The sequence below is a fragment of the Strongyloides ratti genome (assembly GCF_001040885.1).
Source record: "Strongyloides ratti genome assembly S_ratti_ED321, chromosome : X".
Lineage (NCBI taxonomy): Eukaryota > Metazoa > Nematoda > Chromadorea > Rhabditida > Strongyloididae > Strongyloides > Strongyloides ratti.
In genome coordinates this window covers 2,140,915-2,164,418 of record NC_037309.1, presented here as the reverse complement: position 1 = coordinate 2,164,418, position 23,504 = coordinate 2,140,915, and the positions used below count along the sequence as shown (strand labels likewise).

Below are 23,504 nucleotides of genomic sequence, written 5' to 3'. Positions count from 1 at the left end.
TTTTATAAAATTTTTTAATACTACTTTTAAAATATTATTAAATTTCTAACTTTTATGTAATAATAAAATATAAATAAAATTTTTTTTTCCTTCAATTTTATTAGTATAATTTTTATTTTATTGTATAGAATATATATCTTATAATTTGTTACATTATTTCTAAATAATTATATATTTTTAAACCTATTAATTTTTAAATATATTAAATAAATTATATTAAAATTTTTTTCATCTACTTAATTTAAAAATTTCACAACTATATTTATGATATAAAAATTTAAAAGAGTAAAGGTTATATTAATGAAAAATTAATGTAATGTAATAAATTACTTCATTTAAATTTTTACTTTGAGTTTAAAAATAACCATGAAGGTAAAATAAATCAACTTGGCAATTATGAATAATTGTTTTTACTTTTACTTTTATACATTAAATTTTAAATGTATTAAACAATATAAAGAAATAGTTACATAAATATAAAATAATAACAAAAAAAAAAATAAATAAATAAAGAATTCAAACTGAGTTTAAAAATTATCCCAAGCAATTTGATATCATTGTTACAAGGTCGTATCATTTTTTTTTCTATAAACTCATTCATAAATATATAGTTTATATAGAATTTTTAAAATAAGTAGACTGTTTACAATAGATAATAATTTTGATATAAAAGTCTTAGAAAACTTGAAAATCTGTCAAAATTTACAGCTAATATCTTTAAAAGTAATTACTTTATTTTTTTCTTATGTTATATTATAAAAAAATACATGTTAAGATATATTTAAAAAATAAAAAAAAAATGTTTTTGTATAATATTTAATCAACAAAAAGTAAAGTTTAGAAAGAAATAAAAATTTTCTTAAATACAAATATAAAATATAAGTAAATCTTTTTATACAAATTTATAAATTGATAAATTATTAGAAATATTATCTTATTTATAATAACAATAGGTTGGGAACATGAAAATTATCTTAAACAGTTCATTTGTATATTAAACTAATCAGTAAAGTGAATTTTTGAATAATACAAACAATGAAGATTAAGATTATCACCATATGATTTATGAAAAATAATATTAAACTACTTTGGTATCTTTGTAATATTAAATAAATTATTAATAATATTGTATTATTAAAATATATTTATAATTAAGAAGAAAAGAATGTTATTATATAAATAAGATAAACATATGAATTATTTGAATGATTAAATATCAAAAAATAATTTTCATTTTAGGTTCAACAATTGTTAAAATATATTAAAAATTATTATTATTATTTAATAGAAACTGTATATGATAATTTGTAATATATTTTGACATCATATATAAAAGTATATTTGTCTAAAAGATAATTAATATTGATCATTATGCATGTACATAACATAGATGAAAGACTTTTTCTGCTTATTAAAATCCTTGGTGATTGTCGGCATTATTTTTATAAAACTTATGATTGTAATAACAAATAACCTTCTAAATATATCTTTTGTTGATAAAATTATATGTTTAATAAAGAATAATAGATAATATTTTTATTCTATAGAAATTATTAATAAACAAAGACATTTTTTGTAATTTAAATGAAAATAACATATTAATAACAACTATTCTTTTATATATTTTAATAAATTTATAAAAAAAAAATTAAATGATAATAAATTTTTGTTTATAAAAAAAAGTTATAATTATAAAATAAAAAAAAATAATTATTCTACTTTTTTTTATTACATATATGTATGTATATATATTTATATAAGATAAATAAATTAATGATATATTTTTGAATTAATTAATTGCTCATAACAGATGTAAAAATTTTATATATAAATTACATAAAAAGGAGTCATTGATTAATTGTTTAGCTAATTACCAGTTATTGAATAATACAATAAATTATTTAATTAAATAATAATGTTTCTTTTATATCATAAATATAACATATATTATAAATTAACATTATCATCTTTGTCGATCTAAATCAAGATATTTTAGAAGAAACATAATATATATATATATATGTGTGAAAGAATGAGAATTATGATATATATAAAAAAAAATTATTATCAAGAATGAATCATAAAGTATAGATATAAAAATTCTTAGATATGATTTTGTACATTTAATATGACAAAAGAAGTAACTAGTATATGTCAAAATATTATAATATTAAATGTTTACAAAAATAAAAATGTATTTAATGTTGTTATAAATCAACTCTAACTATTTTATAAAGTGTTGAAAATTTGATACAAATTGAATATTTTATTAATCTCAAGAAAGGTACATCAAATAAATTTTTATTTAATATATTATATTATTATAAATAAGTATAAAAAAAATAGGTTTGTGTGAAAATATAATATTTTAATAAAAAGAATATGATAACTGTGCGAAGAAATAAATATTTTATCTTTAATATATCTTTTGTAGTACGATATATAATAACATTTAAATCAAATTTATAACGCGTATTATTTTTTTTTTTAGTTAAATACAAAATAAGATACAAATAAATTTTTTAGTGTATTTATATTGAATAAATTAAATATATAATAAATATTAAAGAAGTATATATATAGAGAAAAATTTTTTTTAAAAAAAAAAAAACTACATAAAAGATAAATGTTCATGTTTATTGTTTTATTAAAAATGCAGTTATAGTTTTATGAATTATATGGAAGATTATATAAATAGACACCTTAACTTTTAACAAACATATATGTATTAAATTCTCATCAATCTTTACCTATTATAACTCTTACTTTCCATACTAAGATTATAAAAGTTTAGATAGAAAGGTATATAATAAATAGATATATATAGTTCAAGGGATACAATCATTGTTGGCAAATAAATATAAAAAGTTAATAATGACAGATCAGGACTGTTATGGGAGATTTTTATTTACATTAGATTACAGAAACAATTTCCTCTTTATTTAAGTAAAGTTAACAATACCTTATAAAAGTAAATTTAATGATGCGATAATATAATAAAACATAAAAATGATTCGAGCTTAATGACAAATACCATTTTAAATTGTTAACTAATCATTGTTACTAAAAATTTTTTTAACTTTTTTTAAGGTTATTTTATTTAAATACAAATATAAAGAATATCTATAAAAATGAGTAGTAAAAATTTTTACATTTAGCGATACACATTTTAGTTTAAAACGAAAAAAAAAACATGTCACATTAAGGGTTAGATTTTTTTTATAATGTTAATTTAATTAGGCGAATCTAGAAATTAAAAAATTATGTGACTAAATTTGTAACATTTAATAAGATACATTTATTAATTATATTATATCATATAATTATACAACCTTTTATTGACTGTTTTTTTTTATCTTATTGTATAGTAAAAGAAAAACATCAGAAATGTTACATTATAAATATTATGAGACATTTATAAATATAGTAAAAATTAAATGAAATGTTTACTTTAAAAATTGAAAAAAAATAACACATAAAAATGTGAAATGTATTTTAAATACCTTTTTTTTAAATTTTTTTTTCTATGTAAAATAAGTCTAGAAAACAAATAATATATTTACAAAAATTTAAAAAAAAAATCTATAATATATAATATACAACTTATATATTTAATTGTTAAGTATTTTTAAAATAATTGTTTAAAAAAAAAAAGAAATTTTATCCTAACATTTATGAAAGGTGGTAAATAATAATATATACATATTTTTATATCTCCTTTTCAATTTTTTCTCTTGAAAAAAATTAATAAAATTGTTAGTATAAATTAGTAAGGTATTTGACATGCTTCAATATTCACTTTTTTAATATATTACTTTAATATAAAATTTATTAAAATATTTTTATTAAGTTAAATATAAAAAATTATATTCTAACAAGTTAATAAAGTAAATTTATATATAATTTTATAAATACAAACTTAGAAATATATCTTTATATATTATTTATTTTTAAAAAAAAAAAAATATTTTAATTATTTTTTTATTTATAAAGTTAAGACTTTATAGCGACAATACTGTAAATATAAACATTTTAATATAATATATTATTTCAACACTAAATGAATAATAATTAAAATTATGATAAAAATGGTGATTTTAATTTTTTTTGATGGTATATAAATATTTTTAAAAATTTAAAGCCAATTAAATAGTTAATAAAGATAATTTTTATTACTGACAGTATTACTTTATAAATTTCTAATAATCCCATAAAAGATTATTTACAATATATACTTAATTAAAAATATATTTAGACATTATAATAAACATTATTATAATCGTTCTTTCATATCAATAAATAGTTTCTTATGTAATATTTTTTTGATAAAGTAACTACTTTTAATAAAATTATCATAAGTATCAAAGATTTTTATCTTAAAATATATTTTATTATCATTTGTTATCAAATAATAAGATAAAATATATTTTTTTTTATAAAATTATATTTCTATCGGTAATCCTATAAAAATCTAGTTAAATGTAATGTAAAATAAAAAATTTTATCAATAGATAAAAAAAACATTTAAAGTAATACTGTTAATTTTATATTCCATATGTCAAAAATTTGTATGAAAATATTTTTTAAAAAAATAAAATTTTAATAACTATTTAATAACTAATTATTAATTAAAAATTGATATCTGAAAAGTTTATTAATTAATAATAATACAAATATCATTTTAAAAAGCTAATACATTTTAATTTTTTTATTTTGAAATAAATTTATTTTGAAATTATTTATACAATTAATATTAAAATGTCATTTAATTTTATTAAGATAAAAAAAAATGACATATAACAATAAATTATTTTAGTTATCATTTTTTAAAACATGAATAGAAAACTGACAGATACCATTGATATTATATTTGTTCGTTCCTATATACATAACTTTATAGCTTCCACTAAAAAAAAATAATATTTAATAAAAAAAAAATATATCTTACAGTTTAAAATATCCACCGCTATTAAAATTTACATAAAAGTTGCTAAGATCAGAAAAATTTTTAAATATTTCTTCTCCTTTATTTGGTTTCCATTCTACAATTGCTCCATCAGTATCTGTATATTTATAAATATCTTTGGGACAATTTTTAACAGTAACAGAATAATCAATATTTAATAAATATGAGGGTATATTATTTGTATCATCACGTAATATATTAAAATTATTATTAATTATATTATTATTATCATTTTCTGAACATAATCCTGGTTCAATTTTGACAACATATCCATTACTTTTTGATGAATCCGTATAATCTGACCAACCAACAATTGGAGGTCTACTACCATTATAGGAACATTTTGTAGCCAGATTAAGAATTTCTTTATCACTTAGTAAATTTGAATAATATTCTACTAATGTCATTTCTCCTTGATATTTTGATTTATAATTTAAAGATTCACCTAATAATATTCTTAAGTATCGTTCTTTAATTTTTAATGGTTCAATACCTTGATTTGCTGATTTAAAAAGTAAACCATTATAAAATAAATCCCATGATGTTGTTTGATATTTTCGTAATTTTGGTGATCTTAAACATAAATGTTGCCATATATTAGGTATTAAATTATAATTAATAGTAATTTTTTTTTTATCATAATTTAATATTACTCCTTTTAATGTAAAATCTATAATTGATTTTTTAATTCTATTACCATTATAAGTTCCAACGACAATAAAAGATATATCTTCTTTTTCATTTATACTAGGTTTAATCCATCCACATATTGTTGTTTCATTAAGAAATGAACTTCTAAATACTGGTGAAAATATTAATTGTTCATTTGTATTAGTTTCTTTTATTTCATTTGATTTATTATATTGTGAATAATAATCAAAATCATAAAATTTAGTAGGTGTAAAAAATAAATTATAATTATTTTTATTTTTTTCTATTTTATTTTGACATTTATCTCCATCATAATTATCATTACATTCACATATTATATTTTCACCACGTAATGAATGGCAAACACCACCATTCATACAATATGATATTCCTTTATTTTCATATTCTAAACATAAATTAATAAATTGTGAACAATTAGGACCTGTATATTGATTTGAACAGATACATGTATAAGATGAATCATTTTTTGATATACAAATTCCATTATTTTGACATGGATCATTTGTACAAACTTCTTTATCAATATAACATCCTTTTCCCATATATGATGAGTTACATAAGCATGAGTATCCACTAATTTCATTATTAGAACAAATTCCATCATGAAAACATGGTTTAAATTGACAATAATCAATTTTTTTTTCACATCTATCACCATAAAACATTTTTGAACATTTACATATTGGAAATAAAGATCCAATAATTGATAAACATGAACCTCCATTTAAACAATAATTTTTATTTTTTTCACATATATTAACAGGTGTTTCACAATGTTTTCCTTTCCATAATAACATACATTCACAAAAAGGTTTATTATTTTTTATAATACATTTACCATGATTATTACAATAACTTTTATCACCACCAACAATCTTACATATATCATAACTTTGTTCACATTTTTTACCATTTAAACCATCTTTATATTTACAATAATAATTTTTATTATTAATTAATTTACATTTACCATCATTTTGACATGGATTATTTTTACATAAATTATTATCACCTATTAAATGTTTATCCATACATGTACTACATTTGTTATTATAATCATATAATGGTAAAAATTCTTTATCCATTAAACATCGTTTATTTTTATTACTATTACAATTTAAACTTTGTAATTGACAATTTAAACCATAATAACCATCTTTACATTGACATTTTAACATATTATTTTCATAAATACATATCCCATCATTTTTACATCCACCAATTGAATCACAATTAATTAAATTATTATTATTAATTTTTTTAATACATTTTATATTATTAAATATTTCACCATCTTCATCTATCCATTCACCATATTCATTACATATAATATTTTTATTAAAATTTTTTTCATATCCATATATACAATCAAGTTGTAATGTATCATTAAATTTATATAATCTTGGTTTTGTTAATAAAGAATTTTCAATAACTTCTTGATAACATTTTATTTCATCACATTGATAATTATTATAATTCCATTTTCCATCTAAATTACATTGACTTTTATCACTACCATTTGTTATCTTAAATCCATCTGGACAAATATTTTTTTTAACATCTAATACATTATATGTTATTGAATTTGTTGATGAGGAACATTTAACTTTTTTACATATAGGTATAGGATAAAAAATTTGTTTTTCATTACAATATGCTGTATAATTTTTGTTTGATGATATATAACCAATATTACATCCATATACTAATTTTGACGATATTGTATATCCATCAATTGAATTAATATATCCATTTTCAATATATGGTAATGGACATAATAATTCTATACATTTTGGTATCTTTGATGACCATTTACCACCAATTAAACATTCTACAGATGTTGATGTTTTTGGTGTTAAAATTTTTTTATTAGAACATTTAAAAATTAAATTACTTGTTATTGGATAAATATTTCTATTTTTTATATTTGATGTTTGTAAAATATTTTCAATTAATAATCCATTTAATTCATTAGGTAAATAGCAATCAATTGAATAAATAAATTTAACTTTAAAATTACTTGTATTACTTCTTATTTTTATCATTATTTCATTATTATTTGGAGATAGATGAAATCTATATATTTTTTGAAATGATATTAAATTATCAAGAAGAAAATTATCTTTTAATCCTGATATTATAACATAACTACCATTTATAAAATTTTTTATATAAGGTATAATAGAAATATAACAACCATTTGGTGTTTTACTACATGGAGGTTTTATAATCCATGAACAATTAATTGAAATATTTTTTGATGATAACATTTGATGATAATTAGGTGAAAAAATTTGCCCAAAATTTGTAATATTATGAATAATAGATAAACATGAATTTTCATAAAATCCTTCAAAAATTATTGTTGTATTTCTTTTACCTTTTGTTGAAATTTCTATTTCAAGTGGTTCTTCTAATGATATCAATGATGTTGGTAAAAAAGTATCTTGTAAAAAAAAAGATTGATTTATAAAATTAGAACCTAATTTTATTGAAAAAAATGTTTTAGAATCATATAAAATATTTGTTATTGTAAATGTTTTAATTTCATTTTCATTATTATTAATAAACCATTTATGTTGTAGTGTTTCATTAATTATAAAACCAACTTTATAAAAATTAATTATACCATTATTATTGTTTAAATAAGTAACATCATTGTTATCATTCATTGTTTTATAAAAAATATTTAAATAACCAGGATTTAATAAATTTCTATAATAAGTTATACTTAATTTATTGCTATTAAATTTCCATGTATCATCTAAATTTGTTATATTTTTATTTGTAAGAAAAAATATTTCATTATTTGGTTGAGAAATTGATATAACTTCATTATCTTGTAAATGAACTGTTATAAATTTTAACATAATATTTTCATTTTTATCCTGATTAATTTCCCAATTACATTTTTCAGTACCTTTATTTAATTTTTTATTAATAGGTGACGTAATATAACCATTTTTTTGTTTATTGTCATATATTATTGTTGTGTTACTTGAACATACACAATCTATTTCATCACTGTTATCAGGACAATCTGGATAACCATTACATAAAAATATTTGTGGAAGACATTTTGAATTATTTTTACACCTAAATTCATCTAAATATTTTAATAGTATATATATATAAAGTAATATTTTTTCTTTATCTAACTAACCTTTGAAACAAGAAAATGTTTCACAAATAAATGATTTTTTATCTAAACATTCATTAACATTATATTCAATATTTTCTTTTAATAAATTATTTTTTTTAACACTTATACATAATGATTTATTTTTAACATATTTTTTATTATCTTTTAAATTAATATTTTTAGCTTTTACATCTAAATTTGAAAACCATTCAAAACTTGATTTATTTAAGGTTAAATTTTTATTACCAATTTTTGCTGTTAAATTAAGGTCATCATTTAATAATTGCCAATTATTCCAAAATTCATTATCATTATGTTGTTGAATATTGTTAAAAAGTGATTGAATAATACTTGTTTCTGTTGTAGTTAATAAAAAGCTATTAAATAAATTTGATTCCATACATTGATTTGAGGCATCTTCCCATGAAAGTTTTGATAAAATAATTAAAAAACAATATGTACCTATTTTTAACCAATTTTCATTGGGACAAACAAAAAATGATGAAGCATTTCCATAATTAATTTCATAATTATCATTATTATATACATTTATTGATTTTAAAAATGTTTTTAAACAAAAAAATAGGCAAATAATAATATAAAATTTTTTTTTCATTATTATATTTTTAATTAATTAATCACATAAAATTTAATATTTTTTTTATAATAGAAAATATATTATAATAAAATATTTCATAATATTAAATGAATAAAAACTTTTAATTTAAAAATAAGATATTAATAAACTCTTTAAAGCTATGTTTTAAATATTACAAAAGTATATGTAGAAAGAATAAAGAACACTTAAGATAATTGTTATGTTCTGGTAAATTGATTTTCATTCAAGATTATGGTTAAATAGATATAAGATAAATTATTTTTGTTTAAAAATTTTTAAGTTGTAGAAGAGTGATCTAATTGAATATCATTTTTCATTATTTTATAGATATTCTCAAGTTACTATTATTAATTCATATATATAGATATTCTTGTTTTTTTTTTTTAAATGTTTTATTCTTCAAATTATAACTAAAATATACAAACTTTTATATAAGTGTGGTAAAAATGTTGTTATAATAAAATGATATGAATATAAGTTAATTATTATACAAAATATTTTACATTTTTAATAGTTTTTTTTTTAAACAACAAAAAAAATAATATATTGACAATGTTGATTTTTAAGAAAAATAATATTAATTGACATTGGAAATACGAACATCTTTACAAAAACGCATACAATCATTAAAATTATCAAAGTTATTTGGGTTTCCTTGACTTCCATAGTATGTAAATATCATACATGAATTATATTCTTTAGCAAAAAAGTATCTTGGTGTATGACTACCAACTGTTGGAAATTTACCTGCATCATAATCAAGATTACAAACATAATTTGAATCATAACAACATTTATCATCAATACAGGTTGAATTTTTTGGACAATTAGAACATGTCAATTGTACACCATTTATATCAGTAGCTGCCCATATACCAGAATCACATTTATCAATTTTTTTTTTACCTGTTGAAGTTGTTGTACCACTACAAGCTTTTTTACATTTTTCAGATGTATCAAATCTATTATTATTACCATCACAACCTTTATACATAAATGGTTGACAAATTTTTGTTTTTGTATCATAATAAAATTTCATCATTGATGGTTTATCACATTGTGTACCAACATTCTTTGCTAAAATATATTTTAAAAAAATTATAATTATATAAAAAAAAGAATATAAAATACATACGTAAAAGACAATCATCATTTCCTGAGGTAAATATAATAGATCGAATAAAAAATATTAATATAATTAAATACTTCATTGATTTGTAAATAACTTTATTATTTAATTTGTTAAAAAATATATTAATGACATTTTCTTATAACTATTTATACTTCTAATTTCTTTAGTTTACCTTTAATTTCCATGACATTTTATTATTTTGCTTCCCCCTTTAAATTTCTATACTAACATAAGGTGGAGTTTTCTTCATTGAAACATATTATTTTTTGTATTTAATTAAAAAAAAGTTTATTTGTAAATAAATATATAGACATGATTTTTATTAAAAAAAAAATTAAAATGAAAAGTTTTTTTTCTCTATACAATGATAATAAATGAAAAAAAATAATTTAACACTTATAATTTAACAAAAAGGTAAAATTATTTTTACAAATATATATATATTGTTTGAATTTATTAAATAGAAAATTCTTGTTTAATACCTTTAATCATATTTTTAAACAATAAAATAGGTGAGAGTATATTTCTACATTATATTATTAGTATGTTAAGGAAAAAAAAACTGGTTTTAAATTAAAGAAGCTTTCATATTTGATTTTAAAATTGTTAATTAAAAAGCAGTATGTGATTAAAGAGGTATTTGATTTGTAAACATTAAAGTTCATCTAAGTATTATTGATATTCTTTTTATTAAAACATTTAATTTTTTTCCGATTTTCAATTTTTCGACATCTAGATAAAATTTAATGATTCTTTCAAATTTTATTATATTGAAAGAAAAGATTATGCTTTTAAATTTAAAAAATAATATTGACAATTGTAAAATTTCAACTTTCTTATTCTAAACAGATACTTTCTACATCTTTTTTTTCATTCAATATTTCATTTGATTGTAAAACATTTTTTTCAGTTAAATAATTTTCTAATTTACTCTGAATTTGAAAACAACTTAGGAATTATTTTCATTCTTATGATACTCTTCTGATGAATTTCCCTCAGCAGATATTTCATCATCATCAATATTTGCAATTGTTTTTAAAATGAAGCAAAAAGAAAAGATACTTGCAAAAACTACAATTATAAGGAAAATAAAAATTATAAAACAAATAATTACAGTTGTGTGTTCTTTAAAATATTCATTTGAAAAATAAACACATATTATATCTGATAAATCACAACTTTTTTTACTTAATTGCATGTCATTTTCTTTTGATTCAAAACTTTTTGTCAAATTTTCACCATTTTCTGCGACAGAATTATTGATATGTTCATTAAGTAAAGAACCATATTCAAAGTAAATTGGAATAAAACCTTCCGTTGAAATATTAAAAATCTTAAAAAGAAAAATGTTTTTAAAAAAAATAGATATTTTTTTTATCTTACAAAAAAATGTATTAAAATTTGAAATAATTGTTTCCACAAAAATGACATCTTCAGAAAAAGTTATCTACTATAAGGATATAAGATATAATAAAACAAAAGAAAAATAAAAAAGAATATTTTTATAATGATTCCAATAGAAGAATATTAGAAATAATAATTTATTTTTAATATACCTTCATTTTTACAAATTTGACATAAAATTAAATTAAGCTTATAAATTAAAGATACCCTTTATCTGTCAATTTTATATAGTTGTTAATAAAAGAAAATAAATTATTCTTCAATTTTATTTTCTTATAAATCATCAAATATAATATTTATTAACATTTTAATAACATATCACATTATATTTAAATTTTTTTATCATTTAATTATATTCTCCTGTGATATATATTTTTCATTTTTTAACCAACAAATAATTATCATTTTTTTAAATTATTACTTGTTATACACATTTTGAAGAATGATTAATTGTATAAAATAAAATATATTTGCATTATACTTAAAGTCTATCATTTTATATTACAGAAAATAAAATTATACATCTATATTTCAATTTTCTATAATTGTTTATTATTAAAAAAAATAAACTTATAATAAATTTTAAGATATAATATAAAAAAAAACAAATACAAACATTTATTAACAATTAATATAATAAAAAGTATATTTAAAATTACTTTATAAAAGAATTTTTAAATTTGAATTTATTAATTATTATAACAGAAATAATTAAACTTTAATTAATTTAAATTATATAAGAAATCAATTAAAATGCTTTTTCAATTTACTCTTTTAATAATTGAGTTTTTTTTTCATTTACAACAATTTTTTTAAATTTTAAAATTATAATATTTTGAACATAAAACTACAAATTATTTACTTTAAATAGATTTTTTAATATTTTTTTAAGAAAGTAAAATATCTTTGCTGAAAAAAAAATTATTTATTTATCCAAAAAAAATGTTTATATCTTAAATATTACATTTTATTCTTAAATAATCTATAAAATAAAGTTGTTAAAGTTGTAAATTCAATATAATAAAAAAAATAATGTTTTAAAAGTTTATTTTATAGTTGATAAAGTAATTCATTAATAAAAATTACATTTTCATATAGAAATTAAAAATTGATTAAAAGATTTTTATATATTATATTAATTAATCTTTATCGTTTTCAATTTTATAAAATTTCACAGAATGTCTAAAGGTTATTGACGTAATTATTGACCGTATATTATCGAGATTTCTTATTAAACATGATATAGTTGTTGTATTGGCAATTGATGGTGAGTAATAGCAATATAATGGTACCAAAATTTCAAATAAAAATGTTAATAAAAAAAAAGTAATAAAATAAAGTTTAAATCCTTTTTTTGTCATTCTAGATGTATAATTTGACTTACAAAAATCATTATTTTTTTCTTCATAATAAGAATACTTTATAATTTTTATTGATTTACTCTTTTTTTTATCATTTTTTTGAATATTCTTATTATTTATAATATCATATCCAATATAATTAAAAATAACACATAAACTTAATAACATTCCTGATGATATAACTACTGATCCAAAACGTATTTTTGAGGTAAGAATAAACAACGTTAAATCTTGAAGAGTAAATGATTCAAATTCATAATCACTTATTTTTTGAAATAAAAGTGGAAACAAATTTGTAAGATATAAAAATTGTGCACCAGGACCTAATAAAATGCATAATGTATATATAATTTCATTTGAAGCTTCAACAATACTTTCATCATCTTTGATTTTCCAATTACCATATCTATTTACAACAATACTTTGCCATATACCAAATTTAAAACTATTTGAAACTTCTTCTTGAAATACTCCCAAAATACCATAATTATTTGTTTCAAGTAAATATTTAAAATCTATAGATACTTGTGATATTAACACATCAAAAGAAATTAATGCAATTCCTTTTAAAAAATCAAAAAATTGAATACATATTACCCATATATTTTCAGTTGATATTGTATATTTTCTTTTATATATAATCACATAAATAAAAAATTGCATATTACTTAAAACACAACACCATGATGTTATTTTTAATATAGAATCCATTTTTTCATCCTATAATAATAAATATATTTTAAAATGTTTTAGAAATTTATATTATAAATGATATATAAAATAAAATGTAAAATTATTAAATATAAAAAATATGATAACCGATAGATAAAATTATATGAAATTAATTTTTTTTTAACATAACTAAAAGTATTATTTTTACATATCCGTTTTTACCTTTATTCATTTTAGTCTTTTTTTAATCATAGAAATTATAAAATCATAAAGAAATTTTGTTTAAAAATAAACACATTTATTTAAATAGTCTGTTTTAATAAAAAATGAAAAGATTTAATATTTAAAAACTAATTATTTGCCTTCTTAATATATATAAATTAAATGAGATATTTTATAACAGGTGATAATTTTTATTAAAATAGAGTAAATATAATTTAGATAAAAATCAAAAAAAAAAATATCATTTGATATGATGTTTTAATATATACTTTACAAAAAATGCTATCCTAAAAATAAAAAAAATAAAATTTAACATGTATTATTTTTTCTTAAATTTAACTGTTATTCATAATTTTTAATAAATAATGATGTATTAATTAGCTTTAAATTGTATAATTTACAATATATAATATTGCAAATAATATATATAATAATTACTAACAAGAATAATTATATTAAAAATTAATAAATCCAATTTGATAAATTATTTATTGCGAATGACATTAAAAAAGGTTTATAAACATTTTAAGTAAATAATTTTTAATAATATATTAAACAACAGGAAAAAAGTATTTTTAGTAAAAAAAATTATTATTTACACAATAATAAGATTAATATAAAAAACAAAATGATAGTTAGTTGTATTTGATAAAAAAATTTTTAGTTAAAAGATATATTAAAAAAAAATGTATAAATAAAGCAATTTATTAAAATTATCTTTATTTTTTTTCATATAAACTTTATAAAAGTCTATATTCGAAATTATTTTGCACTTATGATTAAAAATAAAAATAATATTATATGTGTTTTTTTAAGAAAAATAGTTTAATAGAATAAGACTTTTATTTTTATTTTTGTATTCATTTATAAAAATAATTTCATATTGCTTTTATTTAATTTTTTTTTTTTTCAATCAACCATATTTTATTTTAAATTACTTATATTTTTTTTTAGCACAAATATTCATTTATCTTATTATAAACAATATTTAGCAAAGAAGTTAATAAAACATAAAAGACAATATATTAAAAAAAAAAAAATTAAAAATACCTAAAACATTATTGAATTAAATTAAATTATTTTCAATTCTTTAATTATACTTTACTATCATGTAATTTAATATATCAAATTTTTAACATCTTTATTCTTTTTATTTTTAAATTTGTGATAAAATTTAAATGTCATCTTTCAGTAAAAATTATTTTTTCCATACAAGTTATTATATATAAATCGATGAAGAATGTGATATATATTTATATATTATTATTATTTTGCAGACGAAGTATTTTGTCGCAATTTGACGCACATATTTTAATATTACCGCAGCCAATAAGACTTTATATCACAGACTATCAATATTATCATATTAATAGAAAAACAAATTTTAAAAAGAAATTAAAAATGTTAAAATATTCTTAAAATTAATGTTATAAAGTACATAAAATTAATTCAAACTTTTATATTTAATATTAAAATTCAACAACAATGATAAAAAAAATACGATAATACTTTAAAAAAAAACATTTCCAAGTATTTATTATTAAAAATTATTAAAATGTTTATGTTTTACAGTAAAGATAAGATATATATTTTTCTATTTTATCTAATGATATAATATGTGGTTTATAATCGTAAACATCAGGAAAGTAGACACAATTTGTATACTTATCAAGATATCCATAAAAATAATCATTATCAAAATTTATTTGTACTGGAATTCTTCCTAGTCTTGATTCTAATTGATAATCGTTTCCTTTATAATAACTACTAGAAAAAATACAATTATTACTGTCAAAAGAATTTCTATTAAAAATTCTTGTTTGTTGGCAATCTTTTATTGTTTTTCCATTTTCAACATATAACATACAATATCTTATACCTTCAAATGGTATTACAGGTCCAAAAGTAATTAAACCATTTCTAAGTGTTTTATATGATATATGAACATACTTATTTTCATCATTTTCAATAATAGGCATTTTTTGAAGAAAATCAACATTATCACGACATTCATTTCCCCAACAATCAGTTAAATAATCATCTATACTCCATGAAAAAATTAATGTAGAATAAAAAAATAATAAAATAATAGCTTTCATAATTTTTAAACATATTGAATTTATTAATAAATTTTAATTTTAAATAATTTTTAAATTATTAAAAAAAATAACTTTTCTTTGAATTTTACATTCATAAATACCATTTAGATCATAACATTTAAAAATAATACATAACATTACTTTTGCAATATTTTTACAATTAATAATGAATTCCGATGATATTTTATAAGGTATTTAAATACTTTAAATATTTTAAAAATCAAATTATTTATTAATAATTTATTTAAATGATAAAAGACTTTTGATATTGTATAAAAATTATTTTATTTCAACTTTTGATTATATTATTCAAAAAATTTTGTCATACAAATTAAAAAATACACAAAATGTACAGTATCTTGATGGCATAATTAAAACTTATTGAATCAAAAATTAATTACAGGAAATTACTTATTTTTAACTTTTGATATTTAATAAAGTATAATTTGAAATGATTATTTAAAGAAAATCACTTCTTTATACAGCATATTATATTGTATTTTCAAGTGGATTTTTTTTTTGTTATTAAATATATAAAGATAATTAATTTTCTGTTTTCATCTAATAATAACATACAAAATAGATAGTATTGTTTTAGTGATAGCTAAAAACTTTAAAGATATTACAAGTTGAAGTGTTTATAGAATATATATATAATGAACTAGTGCATATATTTATAAAGGAACTAGTGCATAAAATGTAAAAATTTAATAATTTATAAATTAAAAAGTTAAATTTTTTAATAAGTATATAAAGCATTTTTTTTGAAATTTTACCCATTTATGGTAAACATTAATTATAACATTAAAAGTAAAAAAAAATTTATTTTTATAATTTTAAAACTGTTTTTTTTAACATTTTATAAACTTTTTTAGTCATTTTGATGCACTAGTTCATATTCTCTATCCATTAATCTAATAGTTAGACATTTAGAATAACAATTATTGTTTTGATTATTATATTCCTATTGTATGTTTTAATGCATAAATAAGGATCTTAAATTGTTATACAAATATGGTATTGTATATTAATTTATTTTTTTTTTCTTTTATTCATTTGTTATATATAATTTTTAAAAATTTTCATTTTTCATTTTTATAATTTAAATTAAATTAAATTATACTTGATACTTTAATTTATCTTAATATCTTTTATTTTATTTAATTTTTTTTAATAATTTATAAAAGTTTTAATCAAATTAAATTAAATATTTGATTATTAATTTATTATTAAAAAAGTTGGTCCCTGAAAATGAACATAATTTCTATTACTTTATATATTTTTCTATTACATTTACAGTGCTCCTCTTTATAGTTGTCTGTTTTTATACAAGCCAATGATATTCATAACAAACTATAACCAGCAACTTTGTACACTATCATTGCCTTTATCTAAGTCTCTATCAATGCAAACAACCTAGACATTGTGTTTTCATATTAAGTAATAAAATAATTATAAATTCAACTTTTTTTATCTTATATAAACATTTATAGTGATTGATATATAAGATATAACAATGAAGTTTTTATAATTAATAAATTTCATACTATTCTTTTTTTTTTTTGAAAGTTATCTTCAAAGCTTTTATTTTTATGACTAATAATTATATTAAAAGGAATTATATTATTAAAATTTAAATAAATTAAGTAATGATATTTAGTAAATTCATTGTTACCAATTATTTTTACTTTAATTGTATATTTTTATTTCAATTGTCATATGAATATTAAAGCGCTTTAATTCTTTTTATATTATTCTTATTACAGTAACCCGAGAAATAGATATTAATATAAGTAAAATTACTTTTAAAAATAAAAAAATTCAAAATTATTATTTTAATTTGAATATGAAAGTCCCTTGTAGTTGTTAAAATTTTAACTTTTCACATAATATATAGTTATTTTAATAAATAAGGCATAGAAAAATTTTTATGGTTAAAAATAGTTTATTGTAATTTTATATGTTTTTTTCTTTAACTAAGATGATGGAGAGGCAATTGGACAATTAGGGTCTATGGTCTGAAAAATAAATTAATAATCCTTTACATAAATTAATAAACTCACATTGCACAATTTATTCAAAAATATAGGCATCATTTGTGGTATCATATTAACTATAGAATCAGAAAATGCACTACATGTTCCACCGGTACACATTTTACTTCCAGGTTTACATAAATCAAGTTTATTACACACTTCAGTAACTGCTTTAGCTGCTGCTTTTAAAAATTGTACTGATGATGTATTTGGTGCACCATCACCTCCAGTTATCTTTCCAATAAATTTAACCATCTCAGCACATGTTATACATTTTATTTCTTCACCAGTACTATCTTTTTTTTGGCTTTCAAATATTTCATTCCCTTTTGGTAATTCTTTATAAGCTAAAAATAAAAAATTATAATTATAAAATAATAATAAAAAAAAAAATAATAATTTACATATTCCACATGCTGCATTAGAGTCAATTTGTAATGATAAACGAAGAATAGTTCTTTTACCAATACCTTTTCCAATATTAAGTAATGAATCTATTTTTTGTACACATTTCATTACATCTTTTTCACTTTTACATACATCTAATGAGTATACTTTTAAAAGATTAATAAAATTATCGACATTATCATAAAGATATCTACCACCAACACATGCAATATCCATATCAATAGGTTGTGTATTATCATTACAATATTCATTACAATCATATTTATTCATAAAATCAATTGTTTTTTGATATCCAAAATTAATTATTTTACCAAGAACAGTTTTACATAATAATTCATATCCTTTAGGTACTAAGTTACATTTATTTTCAATATTTAATTGAAAATCATTAATTGGAAATGATTCATCAACAATATTTTCACCTAATTTACATAATGAACATGAATTACTTATAACATTTATAAATGTATTAGCAGCTTTTTTTGACAATTCAAATGAATTAATTTGTATACTAGAAATTATAGTGATCAAAAGAAAAATTGAAATATACATAATTATTATAAAAATAACGAAAAATAATAAAGGAATTTACTTTTTCATTTTCTGATAATTTTGATAAGTATAATATTAAAAATTTTGATAAGCTGAAATTATTAAATTGATCAAAATTATTATTTTCTGTTATCAAATATAGAGATTAATTATATAATTATACATGTCTTATCAATCTTCATAATAATTGACATTTTTAATATTTCATTTCAATGCTCTTATTTACTAAATTATTTTAACATTTTTTTTTTATAATAATTTTATATTAAAAAATTTATTAGAAAAAAAATAATTGATATCAGTGTTCTAAAATTTTTTTTTTATTTTATTTTTATTTTTTTTAATTTATACATTTATAAAATTTTATGATTAAGTAACATTAAACCTTATCCAATTTTTTGACTGATAACAATGTATTTATTATAAAAAAAAAAGAAGTGTCAAAGGCTTTCTTTAAACAATCTTTATGTATATAAATAATTTTAATGATATAACTAAAAATTTAAATGAAAAAAAAATGTCTGGTATCAAATTGATGATGGATGCAAACAGTTTAAAATGTTTCTTAATTTTACTTTTGTCCAATGTTACCTTTTTACATTATTGGTAATTACATATATTTTAAATAATTATTTATGAGTTTAAATTCATTTGATGAGTTATTAAATAATGTTTATCGTCTTACTGAACAAGATGATTATGATGGTATGGCTGCTAATAGACAAATTATTGAAAATTATTTAATTAATAATAGATATAGTTATGCTTTACAAAGTATATTTCAACAATTAAAAAATCGTTCATTTACAACATCTGAGGTACAATTTAATCAAGATATGATTATAAAAAATAAAGTATTAGATAATAAAATAGTAAGTTATTACTGATACTTGTTATATTTTATAATATTTAAGGAACAAATATGTTTTAATCAAAGAAATTGTGCCTTTTCAGATGATCAGTATGATCGTTCATTAGCAAATAAAAATATTGAATTGGTTAATCATTATACAAATATATCAAATAATTTTGAGAATGATGCACAAAAATTAAGGATTACACTTCAAGAAACTTTAAATGCTCAATCATATATAAGACCTATAACTGAAAATGATAAATGTAAAGCATTTAATAATATTGAAAAAAAAATATCTATTAATAGTGGTTTATTAAAAGAAGAATTATTAAATTATTTAATGTATATAAATGTTCAACATAATAAAAAACGTGGAAGAAGAAATTTTTCTAAAGAAGCAACAGCAATACTTGAAAAATATTTTAGTGAACATATAGATAGACCATATCCTGATGAGCATGATAAATTATTACTTGCAGAAAAATGTAATTTAACTACAACACAAATAACTAATTGGTTTGGTAATAAACGTATAAGATGTATGAGGAAAAAAAAAATTACTAATGAAAAAGAATAAAACTATTAAAAATATATAAATATTTTTTAAAATTATATAAAAATTTATAAATATATATATATATATATATACATATGTATATGACAATTGTAGTTTTAAAATATAATTTATATAAGAATGTTTTTATTACAATATTTAATCAAAAAGTTTTATTCATAATTTTTACCTATTATTTGATTGTGATGACTCAAATAATTTTATTACTCACATAATTTCTTTTTCACAATTTTACTTATTTACTATGTTTACAAGAATATATTTCAAACATGAAAGTATAGGACAAAACATTGTAATAATTTTTAATTACCAAACTTTGAACATTATACTAATATTCAATTGTCAATATTATAAAGTTTAACATATTATATTATAACAATAAGGTATAACTTTAACTTTTGAGTAATGAAAAGTTTAAGTATTATAAATTTCATGAATTATAAAACCATTGGTCATTTTTAGCTTTAAAGATTAGATTAAATTTTTTTGGATATTTTATATTAAAATATTTTTGTAACTTTATATATATATATTTAAAATATATAACTTTCAATGATTTATTGGATATTAATACTATTATTTATAATAATTAATAATATTATAATATATGCTTCTGTACCTATAATTACATTACATGATGGACATATTACATTAAATGATTATCTTTTAAAAAAAGAATATCAAGGTACCATTACTCCTGGAAAGCCATATACAATTGATATATATTTGTCGCAAAGTCAACATTATGATTATGTTATAGAATCTTGTGTATATAATAATAAGACTACATTTATATCAAATAATGGGTATTTTTTTTTAAATTATTTTTTTTTATATTAATTTTAATTTGTAGTTGTATAAATGCTGACAAAATATTTATTGATAAATGGGAAACAACTGATTATGGATTTCCAAATAGTTTAAAACGAACATTAATTCATTTTATATCTCCAGAATCATCATTATATGTTCATTGTTTATTAAGATTAATTGAGTGTTGTTCATGTGCTGAAGTATGTTGTGTTAATTTTTAAAATTATTATTTATATATAAATATTTTTAGAAATCATGTGAAAATTCATCAGGATATAATTATTATCCCTATACACCATATCAATTAATAATGTCTATACCACCAACAATTTCTCCACCAACTGCGGAAACACCACCACTTTTACCTAGTTTTACTGGTCCAGCATTTTCAAATATAATTCCTCAACAACTTCCTATTGAAAAAAATAATACAACAACTTTATGGGACCAATGGTGGTTTTGGTTGCTATTAGTTTTAGCATTTCTCCTCCTTTTTTGTTTACCATGCCTTCTTGCATTATTTTTATTATATCGAAAAAAGAAAATTAAAGAAAGAAAAGATAAAGTTTTTGTGAAAGATAAAAATGGATATATTGATACTGATAATAAAAATGTTGTGAATGACCAAGTTACACAAACATTAAAAGATAATAATAATGAAAATAAAAAAAATTTAAAAACATTCCACACGTCTGGTCATCAACATATTCATGGTCCAACAAATTTAGATATTTATAGATTAGAACGAGATTCATTATTTTCTCATTCTAGTGATTCATTTATAAATGATGAATTTGAAACTACAATGAGTCATACAAAATCAGCCAAAATTATATCTAATCCACATTCAACTTTACCATTTCATCGTATTCCCGTTGATATACCAGAAAACATAATACATGAAGTTAAAGATCATACAAAAACAACTGAATCTAAAAAAATGAATAAACTATTATATAAAGAACCTCATAATTTTAATGAACATACATTAAAGAAAAGTACATACATTACTTCACCATTATCACAACGACAACATCAAGAAATGTTTAGGCAGTCTCATGGTTCTAATGGTGTTACTTTAACTCATGAATCAGTTTTTATTTAAATATTATTAAAAATTTATATAAATATTTATTTATCGTTTTTATTTAAAATATATTCTTGATTTTTATATTTTTAATTAATGATATATAATAAATAATTTTTTGTTTTATAATTAACATTTATCTTTTACTTTAAATTATAAAATTTAAATAAAATTTCTATTATATTTTTTCTTTTTTAAACTATTATGCTTATTTTTTTTTCAATTTTATTCATTCTTCATCTAATTACATAAATTATAAATATTGTTTAATTTTAATAAAAGAAGGAGTTGCCATTTGATAATAAACATTCAACACCTTATTACAGATATATATATATATAAACGCCGACCATCGCAGCGATATCACTCGTAATGTATTCGTTTATTATTTAGTCTAGTCTTTTCTCGTGTTGTCTGTAAAAATTCATCACACACTACAGTATTAAAAGAAACAACCCTGCCTGCAAACTTTAATATATACAAGTGATAGCGCCCCATTCTGTTCATTTATAAAACACATTACATATAACGATTAACATCCCTATTTTACTTATTACTTTTCTAAATTTATTTTTTTTTTCTTTAATTTATAAAAAATAATTTTTCAAAAGTTAATATTTTAATAATTATTAAAAATAAAAATAAAAATTTTAATATGTTATACTGTACTTAAACAAATAACTTTTTATGAGTAAAATTTACAGTTACAAAAATTTTCAATTACTTTTAAATGTAAATGTTCTTATATATAAAAAAGACCATTTTTATATTTTATATAATTTAATTTAATTTTTAAATTATATACTTTTAGAATACTACTACAAAATTGTTAAACTGTTTTCATACTTTTTAAAAGAATTTACACTTTTGGGTGTATAATTTTTTTAAA

At 17.8% G+C, this 23,504-nt stretch overlaps 8 protein-coding genes across 8 annotated transcripts; 2 read left to right on the top strand and 6 right to left on the bottom strand.

The window, feature by feature from the left end:
- Positions 1-4,812: 4,812 nt before the first annotated feature.
- On the bottom strand, positions 4,813-9,180 carry SRAE_X000045900 (Delta and Notch-like epidermal growth factor-related receptor; the record flags this gene model as incomplete). The annotated part of the gene is made up of 3 exons (XM_024644805.1): positions 4,813-4,906; positions 4,949-8,744; positions 8,802-9,180. The coding sequence occupies 3 exons, from the start codon at positions 9,178-9,180 to the stop codon at positions 4,813-4,815; spliced, it is 4,269 nt and encodes a 1,422-aa protein (XP_024510328.1).
- Positions 9,181-9,976: 796 nt separating this feature from the next.
- SRAE_X000045800 (Proteinase inhibitor I2, Kunitz metazoa domain-containing protein) lies at positions 9,977-10,610 on the bottom strand (the record flags this gene model as incomplete). The annotated part of the gene is made up of 2 exons (XM_024644804.1): positions 9,977-10,476; positions 10,535-10,610. 2 exons carry the CDS (start codon positions 10,608-10,610, stop codon positions 9,977-9,979), a joined length of 576 nt encoding a protein of 191 aa, XP_024510327.1.
- Positions 10,611-11,566: 956 nt separating this feature from the next.
- SRAE_X000045700 (Hypothetical protein) lies at positions 11,567-11,962 on the bottom strand (the record flags this gene model as incomplete). Its single annotated transcript, XM_024644803.1, has 3 exons — positions 11,567-11,602; positions 11,646-11,864; positions 11,915-11,962. 3 exons carry the CDS (start codon positions 11,960-11,962, stop codon positions 11,567-11,569), a joined length of 303 nt encoding a protein of 100 aa, XP_024510326.1.
- A 1,112-nt stretch (positions 11,963-13,074) lies between these two features.
- SRAE_X000045600 (Hypothetical protein) lies at positions 13,075-14,007 on the bottom strand (the record flags this gene model as incomplete). Its single annotated transcript, XM_024644802.1, has 1 exon — positions 13,075-14,007. One exon carries the CDS (start codon positions 14,005-14,007, stop codon positions 13,075-13,077), a length of 933 nt encoding a protein of 310 aa, XP_024510325.1.
- Positions 14,008-15,749: 1,742 nt separating this feature from the next.
- On the bottom strand, positions 15,750-16,289 carry SRAE_X000045500 (Hypothetical protein; the record flags this gene model as incomplete). The annotated part of the gene is made up of 1 exon (XM_024644801.1): positions 15,750-16,289. The coding sequence occupies one exon, from the start codon at positions 16,287-16,289 to the stop codon at positions 15,750-15,752; it is 540 nt and encodes a 179-aa protein (XP_024510324.1).
- A 1,976-nt stretch (positions 16,290-18,265) lies between these two features.
- On the bottom strand, positions 18,266-19,285 carry SRAE_X000045400 (Hypothetical protein; the record flags this gene model as incomplete). The annotated part of the gene is made up of 3 exons (XM_024644800.1): positions 18,266-18,307; positions 18,353-18,672; positions 18,730-19,285. 3 exons carry the CDS (start codon positions 19,283-19,285, stop codon positions 18,266-18,268), a joined length of 918 nt encoding a protein of 305 aa, XP_024510323.1.
- Positions 19,286-19,920: 635 nt separating this feature from the next.
- SRAE_X000045300 (Pre-B-cell leukemia transcription factor 4) lies at positions 19,921-20,718 on the top strand (the record flags this gene model as incomplete). Its single annotated transcript, XM_024644799.1, has 2 exons — positions 19,921-20,157; positions 20,200-20,718. The coding sequence occupies 2 exons, from the start codon at positions 19,921-19,923 to the stop codon at positions 20,716-20,718; spliced, it is 756 nt and encodes a 251-aa protein (XP_024510322.1).
- Positions 20,719-21,267: 549 nt separating this feature from the next.
- SRAE_X000045200 (Hypothetical protein) lies at positions 21,268-22,633 on the top strand (the record flags this gene model as incomplete). Its single annotated transcript, XM_024644798.1, has 3 exons — positions 21,268-21,521; positions 21,569-21,728; positions 21,779-22,633. 3 exons carry the CDS (start codon positions 21,268-21,270, stop codon positions 22,631-22,633), a joined length of 1,269 nt encoding a protein of 422 aa, XP_024510321.1.
- Positions 22,634-23,504: the final 871 nt, after the last annotated feature.